We start from the raw sequence: 20308 nt of genomic DNA on the forward strand, positions 1-20308 counted from the left end.
GGATTCCAGAATATGTAGCCAGACCATAGACTCCAAGCTGAGAAAGACTCATGGCCAGCCATTTAAAAAAAATAGTATTAATTATTTTCAGAGTTTAAACTATTTAATTCAGCCAATACCCTGTGAATATAATTATTCAACACATGGAATAAAAAGAAAAAAAAAAACAGTCCTTGACTGACTAAGTCAACAACCTGGAATGTGACTTTTGATTAAAACAAAACAGCAACTTCTGGGATAAGCCATAAAATGTATTAATAAAGACAAGCTCAGAAACTGAAACCTTGTCAGCTGGAAGACTTAATTACAAGATGAATTTTCCATGAAAGTAGCTAGACCATCAGAGCTCCTTGGAAACAGTTATTTAGCTTGAAAATTAAGCTTGTTTTAAAAAACTCTTTGGTGCTTTTCAGATTTGAGGCCTTCCTAAATCAGTGCACACACAAAAAACAACAACAACAAAAAAACCCACCTATAAAGACAATAAGAGTTCAGGTGGCACTTTTTTGTTTAATGAATGTCTTTATTATAATGGAAAAAATTGCCTTTGAAAGAAGCTGTTTATAATGGTTTGCAATACAAAGTAAACATTTATATAGTATAATGTTTGTGTCCCTGGGTTCAATCAATCTTACAGGCACAGGAGATGCAGTCTGCACACTCCTGCAAACAATGAAACAGCTGGGCAGGAGAAGGTATTCACACCCTAGTACTGTATTTGCTTTTTTTTTTTTTGGGGGGGTCTCTGCTGCTACCTGATTGTGTACTTCTGGTTCCAAATGAGGTGTGTGGTTGATTGGTCAGTTCATAACTCTGGTGTTTGTGACGCTGAAGTTCTACTGTACTTCAACAGGTAGGTTTCTTAATCTTAAGTGTCTGGTTTAATCCTACAAAGGCAAAGAAAATGTAACTCTAGCATGTTAGACACAGGTTTTGCAGGTGTCTGCCAATAGTAGGTGATCTCACTAAAGCCAGGTGTTTTACAAAGATGGAATTGGCTATGCGTGGGTTATGAACAGCTGTTTGGTGCAAGGGAATGAAGAAAATAAGAGGACAAAAAAGAAAGAAAGGAGGTGAAAACCATCTCAGACTTCTCATTTGGAACAGACGACACCAGTCCCTTAGGAAAGATGCATCACAGCTGTCAAGTGCTTCACTGATTGGAATTCAAAGACTATTCACATACTCAGGGGCTGCAGCTGTAACAAAAAGCCACTATGATCTTAGCCAGTTTGAATTAAATGTGTGGACCTATAACAAAACTAAAATAACCCCAACCCAGATGTCAGGCTTACACAAAGCCTTTAGCTTATACTCAGTGCTGTGGAGAAGCAGCTATACTCTCAGATCATGCTGTGTTCCTCATAGGACACTAAGAGGCCAGTAGTTCAAACTGAAAGCTGCTACTTGGGTTATTAGTAAACACAACATTTGGCAACTTTTGATTTTTTTTCCAATGTTGGTCCATTTAAGCATTTCACAAAAGCATTATTAAAAAAACCACAGAGATCAAAAATACCTCAAAAATAAGTGGAAAAATAGTATAAAAAGAGGCTTCTCTCTCATCCTATTCATTTATTTCCTTAGTGGAAGAGAAGACTTATCTATGAGAGGAATTCATGAGGCTTGCAGAAAGTGCAATATGGTATATTACGTTACTGCATATATTGAAGTTAACCCTAAACGTGGAACTCAAGATCGTTACACTTTTCTAATCCTGGCTATTCGAGAGACTGACCCTCTCCCAGTTCTATACTGCCATAGCTGTGGTCAGTGAAGGCACTTGAACTGAACCCCTGGCATTACAAGGCACTGTAACAGCAGTCTCCATGCAGGACTCTGAACTGTGGAATTCTCTCTCTTCTTGGTTTGAAGAAGCCCAGGCCTGTTGACCTTCTGGGCACAACAAAACACAGTTTCTTCTCCCAGGCCAGGCAGGAGAATGCACAGAGGGTTGAAATGCGTGCACAGAGGTCCTTTTGTCATTTTTCTATCCTGATTTTGGGAAAGTTGCTGAGTTTGCTTTTGTTTGCATTTTTAATCCATTGCAATGGTGCTTAGAGCCCTGGATAGACTCTTTGTCTTCAGTCCTCTGACATAATATGCTGGAGAAAGAATTAGTTCACTACCCGCACAACAATGTTAAGAATTATTAGCTAAAAATCTTACTTTCTCCCCCTGCATCTAAGTAGTAATGTTAAAAACAAATGGCTGAATGAGATATCCAAAAGGCTTTTTAAGCTTTAGAGACTGATTGTGGCCTGTAACAAACAAATTAAAATATAAAAAGGCTCCCTTAATTTACTTAACTGGCTATTTCTAACAACAAGGCTATTCACAAGAATGCTGATTTATTAAGAAAGCATACTGAAGTATTCTGCAATAAAGTTTTTCTACTGCTGACCAACTTCTATGGCTGAAATGCAGTAACTTTAAAAAATGATTAATGGCAAGGGCACTTGTTTTTTGGCTTTGATACATCAAACATTTGTTAAACCACTTCTCCCCCTCATTCCCAGTTGTTTTACATGGGCGTAATCCTGTTCTCATTCAAGGCAATGAGAAAAAAAAGTCCACTGATTTTAAAGGTGTAGGACCAAGCCTCATGTGACTATCAGGTCCTCCCTTTTGTCTTTGCAGGAGGACTCTGGTGTGCTTTCAGGGGGTGAAAAGTGATGCCACATAAGGCTGCAACTTCAGCTCCAGCTCTTCCTCCTCAGGACGCATGGGGAGGAGGGAAGGAAAGAATACAACTCAATATATTTGTAGTATAAAAAAACAAAGCATGTTTAAGTTTCTGACTCTTTAAATATCATGAAGGAGTAATAAAGGGTACAGCCAAAATTTTTGCTTTAATATTCATCTTTAAAAATGCTGCAAGCAGCTGAATCATACATATTGGCCTTCTTAATGCACTGTGCAAGCATTTAGCTACATGACTCCTGTTAATGTTAACATTTATCATGCAGCTAAATTCACATGCACAGCACTGACACTTTATCTCAAAGTGTTTGAAAACGTGATACAATTTGAGAGGTTTCCAACAAATATTCTCTGGATAATATGGCAGTTTTAATATTATTCCTGACTTTCAGCCCATATCAGAGTAGCTATAAATATTTTCACAGCAAGAAGAAACATGATCTGCCCAAATAAGAGTTACACATTAAAGTGGGTGGAGAAGGTTTCTCCCCAGCAGTATATTTCTTGAGATTCTACAAGTCCGAGCTACATAGTTCCTAGCATCCTATAAAACTGTCCAAAGAACTAATCTGGAAGAGGTTCATGTGAAAAAAAAAAACACAAGGTTTGAGTGAAAAATAGCTTGACAACTTACCGATGCCAAGTCATCCCGACTGCAGTCCAGGGCAGCAAGCATCACCTGTTCATATATTATCCATACTAGACACAAGAGAGACATATTAAATGTGGAGAATTGATTTTTCAAAATGGTGGGAAACACCTAAAATGTAAATAAGATTAATGAATTCCGTCTTTGTATATTTTCCCCTACCACTCCTGTACATCATTACTGAAACAGGGACATTTAAACGCACTGCTGGAATTAATTAAAAGTACACTTATGCGATTTTATTGCTTCAGTAACAAAGTATCTTTTGACATCTTGAAAGGCAAAAAACTCTTTCTTTGCTTTTCTTAACATTGTATCTACAGTTTTCTGTTGAAACAGACCCATTATGAAATGCACTGTGACCAGATCTGGAGAGCAGCCATACGTGCTAGAAAGAAAACAACTTTTCCCTTAACTGTTTCACTACCTTACTGTAAGTACAATATTGCCTTCTTCCCTTTTCTGCAGGAATTAGCTTATTCCACTGACACATGTTATTTGTTTTAGGATAGTGTGTAGGAGGCAACTGAACATGAGGCCCCACTGTGCTAGGCACTGTACAGAGTGAGAGACAGTCCCTGCCAGGGATAGCTTACAGTCCTGTTAGACAAGACAGAGAACCCAGGGGGAAGGGGAGGGGAGTATGTAACATACTCCCCAGAGTGAGCTGAGTATTAAGTTAATGGGAGGCAAGGGTGCTCAGCTCCTTGCAGGATCAGGCCTGAAGCGAAAATCTTCCACAAAGAGGACAAATAGCCAACACCACTGGTGCCCAGAGAACCTGAGGGAAAACAAATTAATCTTTTTTATAGGAATTTTAAAAGAAAGAAAGCACAAATCTAAACAATAAAGTTAACCTTTTCCCCTACCAGAATAAAGGCTATTGCTCACTGTACAGGTATTTCTAATTTCATTCAAAGAAAAGTTACATTTAAAAAAAAAAATTCTAAGTTACTACAAAGTAAATCAGATTTCATTGGAGCACATCAAGCCGTAGTCCACTAGTCTGGTATCCTGTCTCTAGAAGTAGCTAGCTCCAGATGCTTAGCACAAGAACCCCTGCAGCTGACAGTTATACAATAAGCTTCCCCTGGGGGAAGCCAAGGGCTTTTATATATTTTTAAATCCCATCCAATAGGACTTGGATTTTCTGACCATCCATATAAAAGTGCAGTCCTTCTTTGACCACTATTAAACACTCAACAGCTTTTGCCAAGTTCCACAGGATAAATAAGGTGTTCTTTTAAATGATGTTTCTTTATCAATTTGAAAATGGTTTCCTTTCAGTTTTATTGGATATCCTCTGTATGATGGGACAGTGTAAACAGAGATATTCAATTTACCCTCTCTGTGGCATTCATTAATTTCTATTCTATATAGGTTTGTAGTGCCTTCCAGTAGTGCATTAAGCGACATGGCTAACACATGTCACATATGGTTCATTCTCTCTTATGTCTCCCCAGGGGAGTTGGTGGGGAAATTGGGAAATATATGGGACACAGTCCAGTCTACACACTTACTCTGAAAATGATGAAAATTGGACTGGACAACACAGGGCATGATGAGAGTGACTCAGCCTGTGATGCAGGGCAATGGAGTGGCCTACTGTGCAAGGGCTCTGGTAAAGAAGGGGTGGGGAGGCACCCCACAAAGCCAGAGCACCCCACAAAGCCAGCACCAGCCCATAATAAAATGTAGTTTTCCTCATGAGTGATTAACAAGATCCTAATAAAATAAGCTAATCCACGGTGAGTTTCTGTTTATTTACAGAGACAAAAATGGCAATAGCCTCTTTGTTATGCCCTGCGTTAATTTCACCACCAACTTCCTGCTGGAGCCACTATCAAATCCACCCATGGAGTCAGGGCTGCTGAGAACCATTGAACCAAACTGTAAACCCTGTATATAATGGAAACTACTTCAAGCCAGGGGGTGCGGCAGCACTCCAGCACCTATGCATGCAGTCCTACAATGCATTTATAATACACCGCTACCTCGATATAACGTGACCCGATATAACACGAATTCTGATATAACACGGTAAAGCAGTGCTCCGGGGGGGCAGGGCTGCGCACTCCGGTGGATCAAATCAAGTTCAATATAACGCGGTAAGATTTTTTGGCTCCCGAGGACAGCGTTATATCAAGGTAGAGGTGTAGTTGCAGAAGGGAGGCAGCACATGCAAGACTCTTATCAGCTACTTAAAGACTCTTCGTCCCAAGAAGCTTGTGCTATAATATACATAGGGAAGTCTGTTTGCAAAGATTATCCATAGAACTATCTAAAGAGGATTACTATTCGTAATGGTTAGGGTTTTAAGATCCCTCTCATTGCAAGAAATCTGGAGGAAATACCATGGTACAGGGAGCCACCTTTATAGTTTCCAGGAACATTGCAAGTTGAAAGATTTCTGGTCAAATATTAAGAAAATGAGTGCAAGAGTTAGTCCAGGATATATTTTGCCAGATTTTTAATCACTGGTCTGTTAAAGAAATAATAATTTATTAAAATTAAACAGGGACTTGTTTAAAGCTCTTCAGACTTCAACTAATAAATATATTTCATCACTATGGTTGCAAAACTTCAATAGCAACTGTAAAAGCAAGGCTGGCAAATGAAAAAAATTAAAAAGGAAAATGTACTGCTTGTATTAGGTTAACCAAATTATAAAAAGGAAAGCCAAAGAAAGAGGAATGAACATTAAAAACAAATCATGGCTATTTATCCCTTCCTGCCTGTATGGGATTCATATGCAAACCCATAAAGCATTCTTGCCATGAAGTATTTTGTTTTTTCTACTGCTCTTACATAAATGTGATATTGCATTGTTATTTCTGAACAATTCCCTTCTGGTCTGAAGCACTGTATGCCAAGTTTCTGTCCAGAGAGACATAGTGTCAAGTAATTAAAATCCCCTGAAAATAGCCATTTTATGTATTGCAGAAACCCAGACATGCCCTAAACTATAGCATCACAAATGCAATTCTATCATAAGAACAGCTTTCATATTAATTTCTACAATATAGTATCACTTATGGCTTAATTTAAGAAATAACATTCCCTTCTCCTTATTAAAAAACTCCCCTCATATTTTTTGACATTCCTCTGAAGTGTAGATGACCTGTTGAGTGACAGCTAGATAACAGATCTCTGTCAAATGTTCACAGTATATTCTTATGACTGGTCACTATGTGCCAACCTAAAAGCCCAATCATAGGTGCTGGAACTGGGGGTGCAGCAGCACCCCCTGGCTTGAAGTGGTTACCATTATATACAGGGTTTACAGTTTGGTTCAATGGCTCTCAACACCTTCATTATAAAAATTGTTCCAGCACCCCTACGCTCAATTAGGTATTTTTTTCACCGACTTCCTCTACACACCATCTTTGAGAAGCAAACTAAGAGCTTGGAATACTGGCAAATTAGAAAATTGAGAAAATAATGTATGTACTCAACATTAGTAGATGCAGAATCACAACAAAAGGGTAAAAATAATATGGAGAGTATAACAGGAGAATAGCAGAGTAACAAAACTAACATATACTAACAGTTACAGACAGTGAAAGCTTTTCAAATAATTTCAACCTACTGTCATCCCCAAGCTTAGATGCATATTCGTTAATTAACTCTTCTCCAACTTCCACTATCTGCTCGCTGTTCCGATAGTTTTCTTCCCTCCACTTCCTCATTTTATCACGCATCTCTGAAAAACAAAATATAAGATTTTCATGCAATAACATAATGTGAAGTCTATTTCTGGAACTCACTTTGAGGGGTATAATCTATTCTCAGACATATACAGGAGATCCACAGAAGTAATTTCCACTAATACCAAAATCGTTTGTGGACAGATTGATCCCTGGAACTTTGAAATTGTTATCTTGCAATTCTTGTGAAGACTGTCCAAAAGCAAGGAGGGTCGGGGGGGAGAGAAGTAATCCACTGAATTTGTGAGTTCAGAGGATATTGGGCTAACATCATCAGATGTGAAAAAGACTCTCTGAGAATACAGATTCAGCTCCGAGCATGGTCAATTCAAGTCCTATGATCCAGTGTAGATCAATTTAGTACCAAACTGTTAATATGTATAGCGCTTCAAACCAACAAAAAATAAACCAACCAACCAAACAAAAACCTTAAAAACTGAGGTCCTCCCCTACTGGGGATGGCAACAGGTGGAAGATCTTATTAAATCTTGCTAAGGGCTTATCCTGGCATTCTTAGTCATAATTACCCTCTCTCAACCATGGGTGCCATTTGTCCATCTGGATGTCACCCTCTCCAACCCTGAGTGAGTTATATTGAGTGATGCTGCAAGGATATACTTTGGAGGGCACTCAGATTCTCCTGGATGGAAAGCACTATTATATAAGATATTATTGTTCATCATTACAGGGAAGGAAGGATAGTCCATGGAAAGTGGACAAGGAAAAAAACCAAAAACAAGAAGCAGAGTTCCACCTTAGAACTGTTCTAAGCTACCAATACAAAACTTCACCATACAAACAAGAATCACAGAACTCCCATTTTCAAACTTGTGATTAGTATCTTCAACATAACTTTCAAAGTAAATTTCATCATCCCCATGAATTATAACTTTCCTATAGCTAATAGATCTTGCTATTTGTTTTTCGATTTGACATTTCAGTTGCAATGGTAAAATATAATAGAAACTAGTATTTTATGTTACTGTACCAACTATTATATACAATGATTTAACAAAACTAGACTCAAACACTGAATTCCAGATTGAGGCAATTCAGTTGTACTACTAAAATTAAATCAGACAAAAGCACTGTATGCATGTACATATTTTATAGACTTTTTACTGGACAGATTTTCTGGACATCCCAATAAGTAATTTAACTTTATGAACATGACATCATCCTCCGTTACAGAAAACAGGCTCAGAGAGCTTTTAAAGTAAAATTCTTATTGATGTTATACTTATCATATTTGCAAGCCACCACTAAAACTGCTTTTTATTTATTTATAACAGCTCTATGAGAATAAATTTGATTTTGGAAGAGATCAGCAATAATATGAAAACTCAACTGATAAATATGAGAAGCATATTTTTACAGTAAAAATAAATAACTGCTGTAAAATTCCATTCTAGGAATGTTCTGTATGTTCCTATGATGATATGCAGCATGAAAAAGGAGGCATGAGAATAAAGACTTTCTTTCTGCAAAAGTAAATGGGATCCAAATGTGAAAACGATCAAAGCAAACCACTTCAAATCTGAGATGGAAAGAAGACCAGATTTTCAATTTTAAAATTTTAAAAGTGCATTTACTATGGACTCAATCTTAAAAGGTGCAAGACCTGATTTTAAGGTCAATGGGAGTAGAGGGCACTCACCATCTTACTGACAGTGGCTTTGTTCATCCTCAAAAACACCAAACACTAAGACTATAATTTGATACCACTCCCATAGATGGGGAGGGGAAGGAAAAAGTTTTGTTTTCTACTTCTTACTATGAAAACACACTATGCAAAATTATTGCCAATGTTATTTTTAAATTTACATCATTTGGGGGGGAAATACGACAAAGGGGAATTTTGACAGTTTTCCTTGCATTTCAAAATGCACAAATTAACAAAATTTGACAGTTTAAGAGTAAACGTAGACCCTTTTCCATCTACCAGAAGTGATCTCAGATCTCTCATAAAACTGTTACTGTGTCACATTTTGTATTCTGAAAGTCAACCAAAACCACCACAGGGTTACATTTCATGTGCATGAGTAAAATTAAATGGTTCTTGACATGACGATCCTTGGCAATTTAAAAGTTAGACAGCAAGAATGTGACTGAACACAAATGTATCACACAAACTGACAGTCTAAAAATACACAAAATAAATAAGTCATCCAATTTTCACCAATTCATTTACTTGACAACTATTAAAGACTCCATACCAGTATAACTTTCAAATGTAATACTATCTAAGCTACTAATAACATTCATGCCAACTATTAATCACCAAAGTAGGCTTTGCAGTGATGGAAAAAAGCAAAACACAGAGAGCATGCTGTATCCTTTGATCACTGAAAGTGAGAATACAAGTAAAAATAAATGTTCTAGTATACATAAATATAATGAAAGATATGTTAGCTAGATTATAAAGTGCTGCACTCTGAACAGAAGGCAAAACAAATGAAAAATGTTGGTAACAACCTAAGCAGACTCATTTTTGGGGGTGGGGGGTTAAGAAACTTATCGGTTGTGTCAGCCAATCATACTTTAAATATTTAGGGCAAGTACACCTGTACTTGGTAACACAGGGCTGGGCAGTAGCAGTATTGGACTCTGGTAGTGGTGCGGGGAGGCTGATTAATTTCAGTTATATTTATGTCATTATGTGTATATAAGTGGATCTAGAAGAACTCATGGGTCTATTTATTTTAATGTAGTTTAAAACAAAAATGGTCAAGGTCATCCAGAGTTATGGATATATAAATGGAAGTGTAAGAAACCCACTGCAACAGACACTTTGTCACAATGGTGGTGCATTATAACAGAACTGAGCACACTGGGGCCATTCTATGCAAGAAGTAAAATGCAATCTCCGCTATGGAGAGTTTACAGTCTGAAAGGATGACACGGGGCACACTGGAAAACAAAAAGGTATAGTTTGTAGTTACTCAACTTTTACTAGGTTTTCGGTTCACATTTTCTGGGTATCAAAGTCGCTAGACTTAAATCTTAATTTTTCCAAGTATTTTAAGATTTTAATTCTCTTTGTTTGTTCAGTGTGCATTTTGGAATATAGTTTTCAAGTCTTTACCATTAAAAACACAACTGAAGAAAATAAAACCAAGGGTAGGGGCATTATTACCGAATAGCGGATATTCACATTTTCTGCACTTTTACTTTGATGTAACTAACTGTGATCAATCATTAGGCAGCTGGGCCCACAACAAGGAGGACTGTATACTTAATGATTTATACCACCAATTTTTATACTGCTTTCTTAAAGTCCTTTACAATGGTATATATAAGTTCTTCACCCTCATATGTAAAAAAGCAACAGATTAAACAACTTGTCCAAGGTCACACACTAGGAAGTAGCAGAGCAACTGTGTTGTATTCAGGTTCTTATCTCCTTGCCCTATACCAGGGTATCCAAGCTTCTGAATGGCAGTCTTGCCAAGAAAGAAAATCCTCACCTACTAACAAAGACCAGTGCTTTATCCAATGGCCCATGTTGCCTCTAACTGTGACAGCTCAACATCTGCAGTTAGCTAAGTTAATGTTTAAGAACCTCACTTTTCTGTGGCAATCCCAGTTTTAGAGTGATCTCATTTGGTGTATAAAATAAATGTAAACTAAATACTGTCTTATGACAGTAACAAATGAAGGATGCTTAGAAGCAAGTTCGAACAATTTACAGAGCATAACAAAAATATCCACAATCTTTTAATGTGTACATGGAGAATATAAAGGTAAAATCAGAATATAAAGGTAAACAGAAAGTTAAAGAATTCTTTTAATAGTTAAAGTTGACATCAGTTCAAATTGACATCTGTTACACTGTCCAATTGCTGCTGCACAACACTAGTTCCTGATATGGCTTTTATATAAAATCGTTTTTATTTTTTCTTTCATGCGTCAAACTCATCCCTGCAGTAACTTTAACTAAATCAATGGAGTCACACCAGGGATGTATCTAACCTATACTTAGTTTGCATGAAAAAATTAGAAGAATTCAAGTAAAATGCAATAAAGTGATATCTTTGATAAGCATTGATTATTGACAAAAGCAATACAAATAACTGTACAGTTTATGGGCACACTGAGAAATTTATTAATAAAGGAGTATTGCCTTTGGAAAGCACTATTCTAGACTTCAGCAATGATCCACCTACTAGGCTGTGCTTGTAATACCTTCAATTTAGAATATCCAATTTTTTCTATTTTGTATTCAATTTTCTCCAATTCAAATTCATTAATGTGTCACACTCCACACTGACATTAACATAGGAATGCTGCTATTGATTTGCTTCAAAAGATGGTACACAAAGAGAACTAAAAAAAACACCTAAATTAACTATAGAACTGAATGCCCTAAATATCATTATTTATATTACTGTAGTGTCCAGAGGCCCCAGCAAGGATTGGAGATCCTTTGAGGCACTGAACACTCAAAGTACGAGTTGTTGCCTGACCCAAGAACTTACAGAATCCAATTTAAAAAAAAAACAAGACCCAACAAGTGAATGTAACAAACAAAAGTAAGTAGAAGGAAGGATGAGGGTAACAGCAATAGGAATTACACTGTCACTTCCATGCCTTGTTTCATGCAGCCTCCTATGCACGATTAAATGTGAGCTCATCAAAATGCCCCTACCCTGCCCCCCATGGAGGTCACTCTTAAACACCCACTTCCGCCATGCTGCCTACAGTGAATCACATTGAACTGAACTGTATATCAGTGGTTCCCAAACCTGTTCCGCCGCTTGTTCAGGGAAAGCCCCTAGCGGGGCGGGCCAGGCCGGTTTGTGTACCTGCCGCGTCCGCAGGTTCGGCCGATCGCGGCTCCCAGTGGCTGCGGTTCGCTGCTCCAGGCCAATGGGAGCTGCTGGAAGCAGCGGCCAGTATGTCCCTCGGCCCGCGCCGCTTCCAGCAGCTCCCATTGGCCTGGAGCAGCGAACCGCAGCCACTGGGAGCCGCGATCGGCCGAACCTGCGGACGCGACAGGTACACAAACCAGCCCGGCCCACCAGGGGTTTTCCCTGCACAAGCGGCGGAACAAATTTAGGAACCACTGCTGTATATCAATTGCCTATTATTATTCTCTTTTCCCTGATCTCCAACTGTTTGTTTGTCATTGAACTGTAAGGTCCTTGGAGCAGGGTCTCCCTTTTTTAAGTGTTTAGAAAGCACCTAGCACAGTGGGCACCACTGACAGCAGCAACAAGGATACAGCATTTAGTATAGAATTCACTTTACCCAAATTTTCTACAACTTCCTCGGACTCTCTTCGCAATGTCCTCCAGCATGCACTCTGCTTGTGTCATTACATCAGCCTCAGCGCCTCATTGGAGCATGGAGCTTGACTAATGGAGGAGGAGAAGAGGTCTGGGTAAAGCCTTTTTACAGCAGACTACGGGAATTTGCTTAGTTTTTAACCACCTTTAGTTTGTAGTCTGGGCATGAAACAAGATTTAATATTTTATGTACATCCATCCTAAAGAGAGGGAGAGAAACCCAACAACCTCACCCCTTCCACATCAGCTCCTCTACATGTGTCCCTTGTTCTTGTCCAGGGCTCTCCTCCAGCTGCCAGTCAGAGCAGCCAACACTCACTGCTGCAGGTTGTCAGCCTGACTTGCAGGGAAGACCAGAATATATCAACTTAAAAAAATCAATTAATGACAAAACTCCCCAACTACTTCCCCTCAAATTTCATGCTCATTAACGCCTAGTAAATACCACCAGGCTATGAAGGTCAATTATTATGGCTCTGTTGAACAAACTGTGAAAGCAAATCCCAGAGTTGAGACACCTCTGTTGAGTGTACCTAGATTTGTTTACCAAGGTGAGGTATTATCAGCTTGAGTATCCTACTCCTGCTTGACCTCAGATATGTTAAAGTTCAGAGAAGCTGTTTCTGCAAAAGTCCAGACCCAAACTATGAAGAGCCTACTAATTAATCCTCAGAACATATTCATGAGGTAGGCAAGTATTTAACCCTATTTAAGAACTGAGGCCCATCTTCTCTGATAAAAGATCCCTGTGGATTTGGGGATTATTATTTTTTTTTAAGTGTCCATCAGCACTGTTTCTCACACTGGATAGTTATAAACCTCTTCCAGGATAGATGCAAGAATGTTTCAGTTGTCTTCTGTTTTAAGGAATCCCTTTTCCTGTATTCACGTTCATGAATACACTGTGTTCACTTAAAGGGACACTAGCAACTTGCTTCTTTTGAAAAACTGATTAATTTCAAATAATTCAGTTTTCTGATAAAGCTCCAACCTTCTAAATAGTGTGGGTTTTTTAAATTTTATAAGCGACTTCTGCGCACCTAATGATGTTGAGAAGGGTCTTTTGGACAGGTCCAAGAGTAAAACTATCAGTGCATCCCTCCAGTTCCCTTTCTGTGTGTGCAAGTGTCTGTCTATCTCCTGTTCTGTTTCAGCTTTGCTGCAGCTGCTGCTGCAATAACCTTCTTGCAGGGTCCCCATAAAAGCACACAGATGAGCTTTCCCTCCCAAGCAGTAAATGCGCATAATGACATTATCTTAGGGCAAATGACAGGAAGCACAAATGACTATCGATAAAATAGCAAAACTGACAAAGGACTGTCAAAGGCATGAAATAAACAATTTGGTAAAAAAGCCCACTTCCCTCTCCTCTAATCTTTCAGTTATAGTGATCTTGTGTTATCTGTAACAATTGTAGAAGCAATGTTTTCTGATGGAAATGTGATTTCAGGTTGACAGTGTTCCTTTAAGATTCAGTCAAAATAGTTCTGCTTGTGAGTCAGTGAAAAGGAAGCAGCAGAGATGAAATAAAAGCAGGCACCATTTTCAAATGTGTAGGTTATTGCCAGACTATTTCCTTTTCCAATATCCCTCCCATCCTCAAATTTAAACAAAGAGAACCACCATCTATCTATGTGCAGGGCATACCTCCCTTAAGTCTACTTTTAAAATTGCTTACATCAAGAAGTTCAACTCTTTCTTCAGAGGTTTAAAAAAAAAAAAAAAAATTACCAGTCATGTAGTCACTGTCTGGCAACACATGATTGCTCTCTATTATATATTATCTAGTTTTAGGCCTCATCTATAGAGCCAAAACAACATACATTAATAATAATTTAACTCAATTATGGATCCAACAGGTCATAATGCTATACAGGGTGGATAAAAATCAATGATTTAGAAAAAAAATCAGATTTTTATTTAAATCGGATTTTTTTGATAAAATGCTTTTGGCGGAACAAACCTATCTAAAGATATTTTTAATTAAGATACATTATAGCTCAAAGATATCTAATCATGGAATAGGGATTATAAATTCTAATTCTATAGTCTGGGACAATATATTCATGTAATGTTTAAGAAAAGTTTTGTAAATGAGTTCCAATAGTTCATGGACTAGGGACCCAATCTTATGGGGTTCCAGGGGCTTCTGTATAGATTATTTAGGTTAATCTTTTTATCTACCCAATGGGACTCGGTATCTTCTAGACTGAGCACTATCAGATATGCTTTGTTTTGCAGTTCTCAAACTGTGGATTTGTGTCTCTAGAGATAACATGCTTGTTAACAGCAAAAATGTTTTTAAATAAATAAATAAATATATAAAGGTGAGAAATAACAGACCTCGCCCTATTGTCCCTCTGCAAATTTGTGTACACAGAGTCAATCCCTTACCTCTCTCTAAAAGTGCAAAGTTTCAAAAAGTTAAATGAATAGAAGATTGTTGGGGGTGGAATAGATCTGGACAAGGAGAAGAAGTCTGGAGATAAATGTGAGAAAGGAGGGACAGGCAGTAGAAACAAAAGTGAAACTATTTGAGCAGCATATTCCAGAAGTCTTGAGGTCTATCTGAATGTAGCCTTCATTGATTTGAGTTCTACCATACCATTCTCTCACTAGAAGGGAAAACCTATAATTGCATCAGGCAGTAAAAGAGACCCAGTTTGGGAATATTTTAATGAAGTTCCTCTACCCGTGGGTAAGACAGGCATGCGTGCAAAATGCAAACAGTGCAACAAAGAAATGCAATGCCTGGTTGCCCGAATGAAACAACATCATGAGAAGTGTTCCTTTTCAGGAGGAAGCTGCGTTGAAGATGATGAAAGGAACATGTCTGAACATGCAGGATCTTCAGGTTGGTAAACCTTTTTATTTCATACTTCTTTCTTAAGGACTGCCTGTCTTCCTTCTGGACTATTCTTGAATTCTCATGTTTGAGCAAAACATATACACCTCTATCCCGATATAACACTGTCCTCGGGAGCCAAAAAATCTTACCGTGTTATAGGTGAAACCACGTTATATCGAACTTGCTTTGATCCACCAGAGTGCACAGGCCCCCCCCCCCCCCCCCCGCAGCGCTGCTTTACCGCGTTACATCCGAATTCATGTTATATCGGGTCGCATTATATCGGGGTAGAGGTGTACTCTATGGTACTATCATTTTAGATGCAGTTGTGATAAAAAATAAATAGCTGAAATAGGCAGATCTTCCTTTTACAATTTCATCTTTAAAGTAGTACTGAGGGTCAGTGAATGCAATGAGTAATACTAAATGAGCAGTATGGTAATAATCATTAAATAATTGCATTGACTTATTTTGTTTAGGAGAATCCATCCTCAACATACAAGATTCTGAAGACTATCCACCTTCAAGATCACCATCATTTTCTATAGTTTCAGAGTTATCTGCCACTGATAGCGTTTCAGTCACATCATATATGTCACATAGCCACAGTATATCACCTGTAGCAAAAAGAAATAAAAAATCTCCATCATCCAGAAACAACCATAGATAAGTTTGTGATAAGAACGAGCAGATTACAAAAAGAAGTAACTGATGACAATATTGCCTGGTTTGTTTATGCAACAAACTCTCCTTTCCATATGATTGAGAACCCACACTTCATTAACATGGTTCAATCATTAAGACCAGGATACAGTCCACCCAAAAGAACAAATGTCGCAGGCAAATTGCTGGATAAAGTGTACAAATGAGAAACTGAGCAGTGTGCAAAAGGTCTAGAGGGTAAAAATTGTTAACCTGAGACTTGATGGGTGGAGCAATGTCCACAATGATCCTATTGTATGTGCTCGTGTGACAACAGAAGAAGGGAATGTCGTCCTTAAAGAAACAATTGATACATCAGGAAATGCCCATGCAGCAGAATACTTACAAGAAGTAGCAGTAAAAGCTATAACAAACTGTGAAAAAAAAATTCAAATGTCTAGTACGCAGCTTGGTCACAGACAATGCTGCAAATGTATCCAATATGGGAAGAAATCTTTAGAAGAGAGTCCGAAGCTAATAACATACAGTTGCAGTGCTCATTTGATGCACCTCCTAGCCAAAATTTTCAAAATAAATCACTTAAAAAATGTATAGTGTGTACCTTCTAAAAATGAAACCTACATCTATCTCTGAGTTGTGAAGAATACACTTTTATGTAGAAATCCATGATTAAATCGAGTCTTCCTGACCAGTGATTTAAATCTTTCTGACTAGTGCTTTAAATCAAATCCACCCTGATGCTAAATGATCTGGCATTTGTGGATGCAAGATTAAATTAGTTGTTTGTTACCAAGTACTTTGAGGACTTTAGACAAAAGCCCCAAAGTAAAATAATTTTCTATAATATGAAATGCACCTAGAAAGTGTAAGGATGAAACTTTCAGAAGCAACTACGTGACTTCAAAGCACCAGTCCCATTGCAGCTTGTACTCATAAGTCACTTAGGAGCTTTTGAAAAACCAACACATAATTCTCACGGACACTGTAGGGAATTATCTGTCATTCTTGATAACATTCACGGGTGTCAGTTGCCTACAACTTTCTGTAAAGTTTTCTTCGGGGCTTGAAATTTTCCATCTATTTTCTTTTATTTGAAAATCTGAGTTAAATCTGTTCAGCCATTTTTGAGGCCATGTCTACACTAAAAAGGGTTTGCCAGTGTAGATACAAGCTTATACAAGAGTTCTTTTGCTGGTATAGGTTATACCAATTCCCCAAATGAAATAAACTATAACAACTGGTGTAACTGTGCCTAAACCAGGGCTTTTTGCAAGTATAAAAATGTCATTTTAAAAAAAGTTACACCCCTCTACTGGAAAAGTTTCTAGTATAGACCTGCCCTGAGTTATTGGACAATTTCAAGTGTAAGAGTGTAGTTTCTCATCAAGGCTTTTTTCTCTCAACAATGAAAGGACAGTTGCTAGTGGGCTGTCTGCCAACAGGTCCAGATACCCTGCAGGTTTAACAACAACGTGAGCTAAATGTATTAACAGAAATTTTGTAACAGAGCACATGTGCGAGAAGGTTTGGAACAGGAGTCCTGTTCCACACATGTGATGTTACAGTCAGGGAGAGAGAACAAAGTTTTCCCTGCCAATCCTCATTTGGGAAATGCTGGCAAGCAAGGTAGCGTAAATACTGAGAAGAGGGCCAGGAAGGGGGATGGGGCAGGGAGAGGAAGGGGAAAGGGATAGGACAGGCAGCAGTGGGGAGGGAAGCGCAATGGGGAAAGAGGGAGAGCAGGAACTTTGCATGTGATATCCCCTCAGCAGAAGCAGCTGGGATCCACTGTTAAGCAGGCCCATCGAATCCCCACTCCAATGAGCCCATCCACCACACACCTGGACCTCCCCAAGCCCCTCACACCACACCTGGGACCCCATCCCACTAAGTCACAACCAGCTCCACCCAGACCCCAGACCCCTTGCAGAGCCCCATTTTCCCACACCCAAATCCCCTCTGCTCAGCCCCAAGCACCTTCACCTGGACACCTCACACCCTCCCGCAGAGTCCCATTGCCCCTGCACCGAGAAGTCCTGAATGAGCACCTGTGCATTCAGATCCCCCACACACCCAGACTGGCCCACACAGAACCCTCTCATCCCACCCGGAACCACCCCCGCACTAAGCCCCTCCACACTTGGATCCTGCTAAGCTGAGCCTGCTTGCCCCACACCTGGTGCACCTGGCCCCCCAGGATGCTTCTGGGGCAGGCCCAAAACCTGTGCTGTGTCACGGTCAGGTGCAGCCTCACCCCCAGAGTCCCTGTCCCGGGAAGGAGGCGCTTGGGGGGCTGCAGGGTGATCTCCCACGTTCATGCAGCCAGTGGCCTGTGCTCCCTACTGTCATGCTGGAGCCACCATGTTTATTTATTGACAAATAAAAATTGCAGAATTTTAAAATATTATGTGAAGAATTTTTGGCTTTTTTGGCACAGGATCCCCCCCGGCAGGTACCAGACCCTTCCCTGCCCCACAGCTCGGCATTCCAGCTGTCCATTCAGAACCCCCGCCTGGGGGCGGCAGCTGCTCCACCCCAGAGCCAGCGCTACGGCGAGCCAGGAGCACCCGGCGCTGACCGCGGCTCGCGCAGGGGTACGAGGCGGGGAAGGGCTGAGGCTCCCCATCGCCCGCCCCGCGGGGCTCCCAGGCCCACTGCCAGCTGGGAAGGCCGGCGGCGCTGGCCGCTCGCGGGGAGCTCAGCGCACTCCGCAGGCCCCAGCCAGACGAGACCCCCCCCCAGCCGGGCAGCCCGTGCTAGTGACCCGAGGGAGGGAGGCAAGTCACCCCCTACGCCCGGGAGCAGTTACCTTCCCAGGTCACATCGTACAAGTCCGAGACCTTCGCCATCTTGCCGGCGTAACGTCCACTTCTGCGCCCCTGCGCGAGCACTCTCTGAGCATGCGCCTGTGGGCTGCGCACGCGTAATGATGTCTGCTGAAGCCTCTGCCCTGCCTTGGGCTTTGCCTGGGCTCCCCGCTGTTAGGTTAACGGGCGGCGGGATGGGGGAACGTGGCTGCGCAGGAGCGGCAAACAACAGCTGGAGGCAGGGGAAGGCCGGGGCAGAAGCAGGGGTGGGGTAGGACTGGAGCTGGGGTGAGGCGCTTTCAGACAGGGGCAGCTGGGGGAACCCCAGGCAAAGTTCCCGCGAAGGGGGTGAGCCCGCTGCCGTGGCAGCAGAAATAGGGGGTGGGTGGCAGAGGGGCTGTTTTCCCAACCTGGGCGGGACGGTACCCGCTTCCCAGGGCTGAGTGCTTACAGGCTCAGCGCAGCCCAATGCCTGGACAAGGCCGGGCTTCTCGATCTGCAAGCATGGATTGAGCTGCTGAAAGAGACTGGATCTGGTGAAATATTTTACATACACGCACACCCCTAAAAACTCTGATGGCCATACATATTTGTAGGATTAAAAGAATTGGTTATTAGCTAATATGTCTGCATAAAGCCTCATTATAGCTTGTCTCAGCTGCTGTTCTGACTGCCTGCATTGGACTGTCTTTTTCTTGCAGTCCACTGTAAATGTAGTTTCATGCCTTTAAATTACTTACCTTTTAAAATGTTATTTTTTATTACTCTTCTTATTCTTAGCACTTCATCACTTACCTTCATTAATACTGTGCAGATGGATGACGTGCTATTTAACTTACATTTTAATACTAGATCATCCTTGAACATATTAATAGTTGCTAGTAGCTTCAGCAATCACATCTGACAATATTTCTAGAATAACTCTTCCTGTGTTTTTACTGCAGTTTTGTCATCTACAATTTTTAATTCTTTTTTTTTTATAATAGATTTATTCTTTGAGATCACATCACTTCAAGGCTGACTAATTTGCTGGGTTAGTGTCAAAACTTTAGCTTCCTTTGATCTGCCAATGAGGATTGCCTTTGTCAACTTGTATTTTGCCTCCGTATCCATCACCCTAGTGCGTTTTCACATGTCACCATTGTGTGTAGAACTTCATTCCCAGATATTAACTAAAGGCCAGATTTTTAAAGGTTGAAAGCATCTAGATGCTTTTAAAAATTCCACCAGTGACCTAAATGCCTTTAGAAATGTGGCCATAAGGGCACTGTACCATCTTGTATGAAACCCTTCTCAAAGCCAAATTTCTACGTAATTTTTACTAAACATAGTAAAGGCAAATTGAACCACAAGAATTCTAAAATTGACCCCAAAATCATGAAATTTAAAAAAAATAGTTTGGTTAGTTTTTTGTTTTGTTTCTGAGTCTTTAGGGTGCACTAACATCATACTTTTGCTGTTACCTCTCCCAAAGAATCCATATACCTAAAATGGTTGTACATACATATAACATTCAATACTGCTTTGGACTTCCAGAAATATGTGATTTATCACCCCCCTTTTAATTGAAATTGTATTAAAAAATCCTTATTTCTGTAAGTAATCACCCATCCCGCAAACACTGCAGAGGCAGATTAGGATTT

General features: G+C 40.0%; 1 protein-coding gene across 2 annotated transcripts in view; it reads right to left on the reverse strand.

Annotated features, from left to right (window-relative positions):
* EMC2 (ER membrane protein complex subunit 2) overlaps positions 1 to 18742 on the reverse strand; it is a 61820-nt gene extending 43078 nt beyond the window's left edge. The window contains exons 1-3 of one of the 2 annotated variants that reach the window (XM_065398811.1): positions 18668 to 18742; positions 6942 to 7055; positions 3338 to 3402 (exon numbers count right to left, since the gene is read on the reverse strand). In XM_065398811.1, the coding sequence (XP_065254883.1) occupies positions 3338 to 3402; positions 6942 to 7055; positions 18668 to 18707 (219 nt within the window). In that variant the 5' untranslated portion in view covers positions 18708 to 18742. Of the gene's footprint in view, positions 1 to 3337; positions 3403 to 6941; positions 7056 to 12309; positions 12340 to 18667 lie in introns of those variants that run through there. The other variant, XM_065398812.1, reaches the window with a different exon arrangement.
* Positions 18743 to 20308: the final 1566 nt, after the last annotated feature.

The sequence above is a fragment of the Emys orbicularis genome, chromosome 2 (assembly GCF_028017835.1).
Source record: "Emys orbicularis isolate rEmyOrb1 chromosome 2, rEmyOrb1.hap1, whole genome shotgun sequence".
In the NCBI taxonomy this organism is placed as follows: Eukaryota; Metazoa; Chordata; order Testudines; family Emydidae; genus Emys; species Emys orbicularis.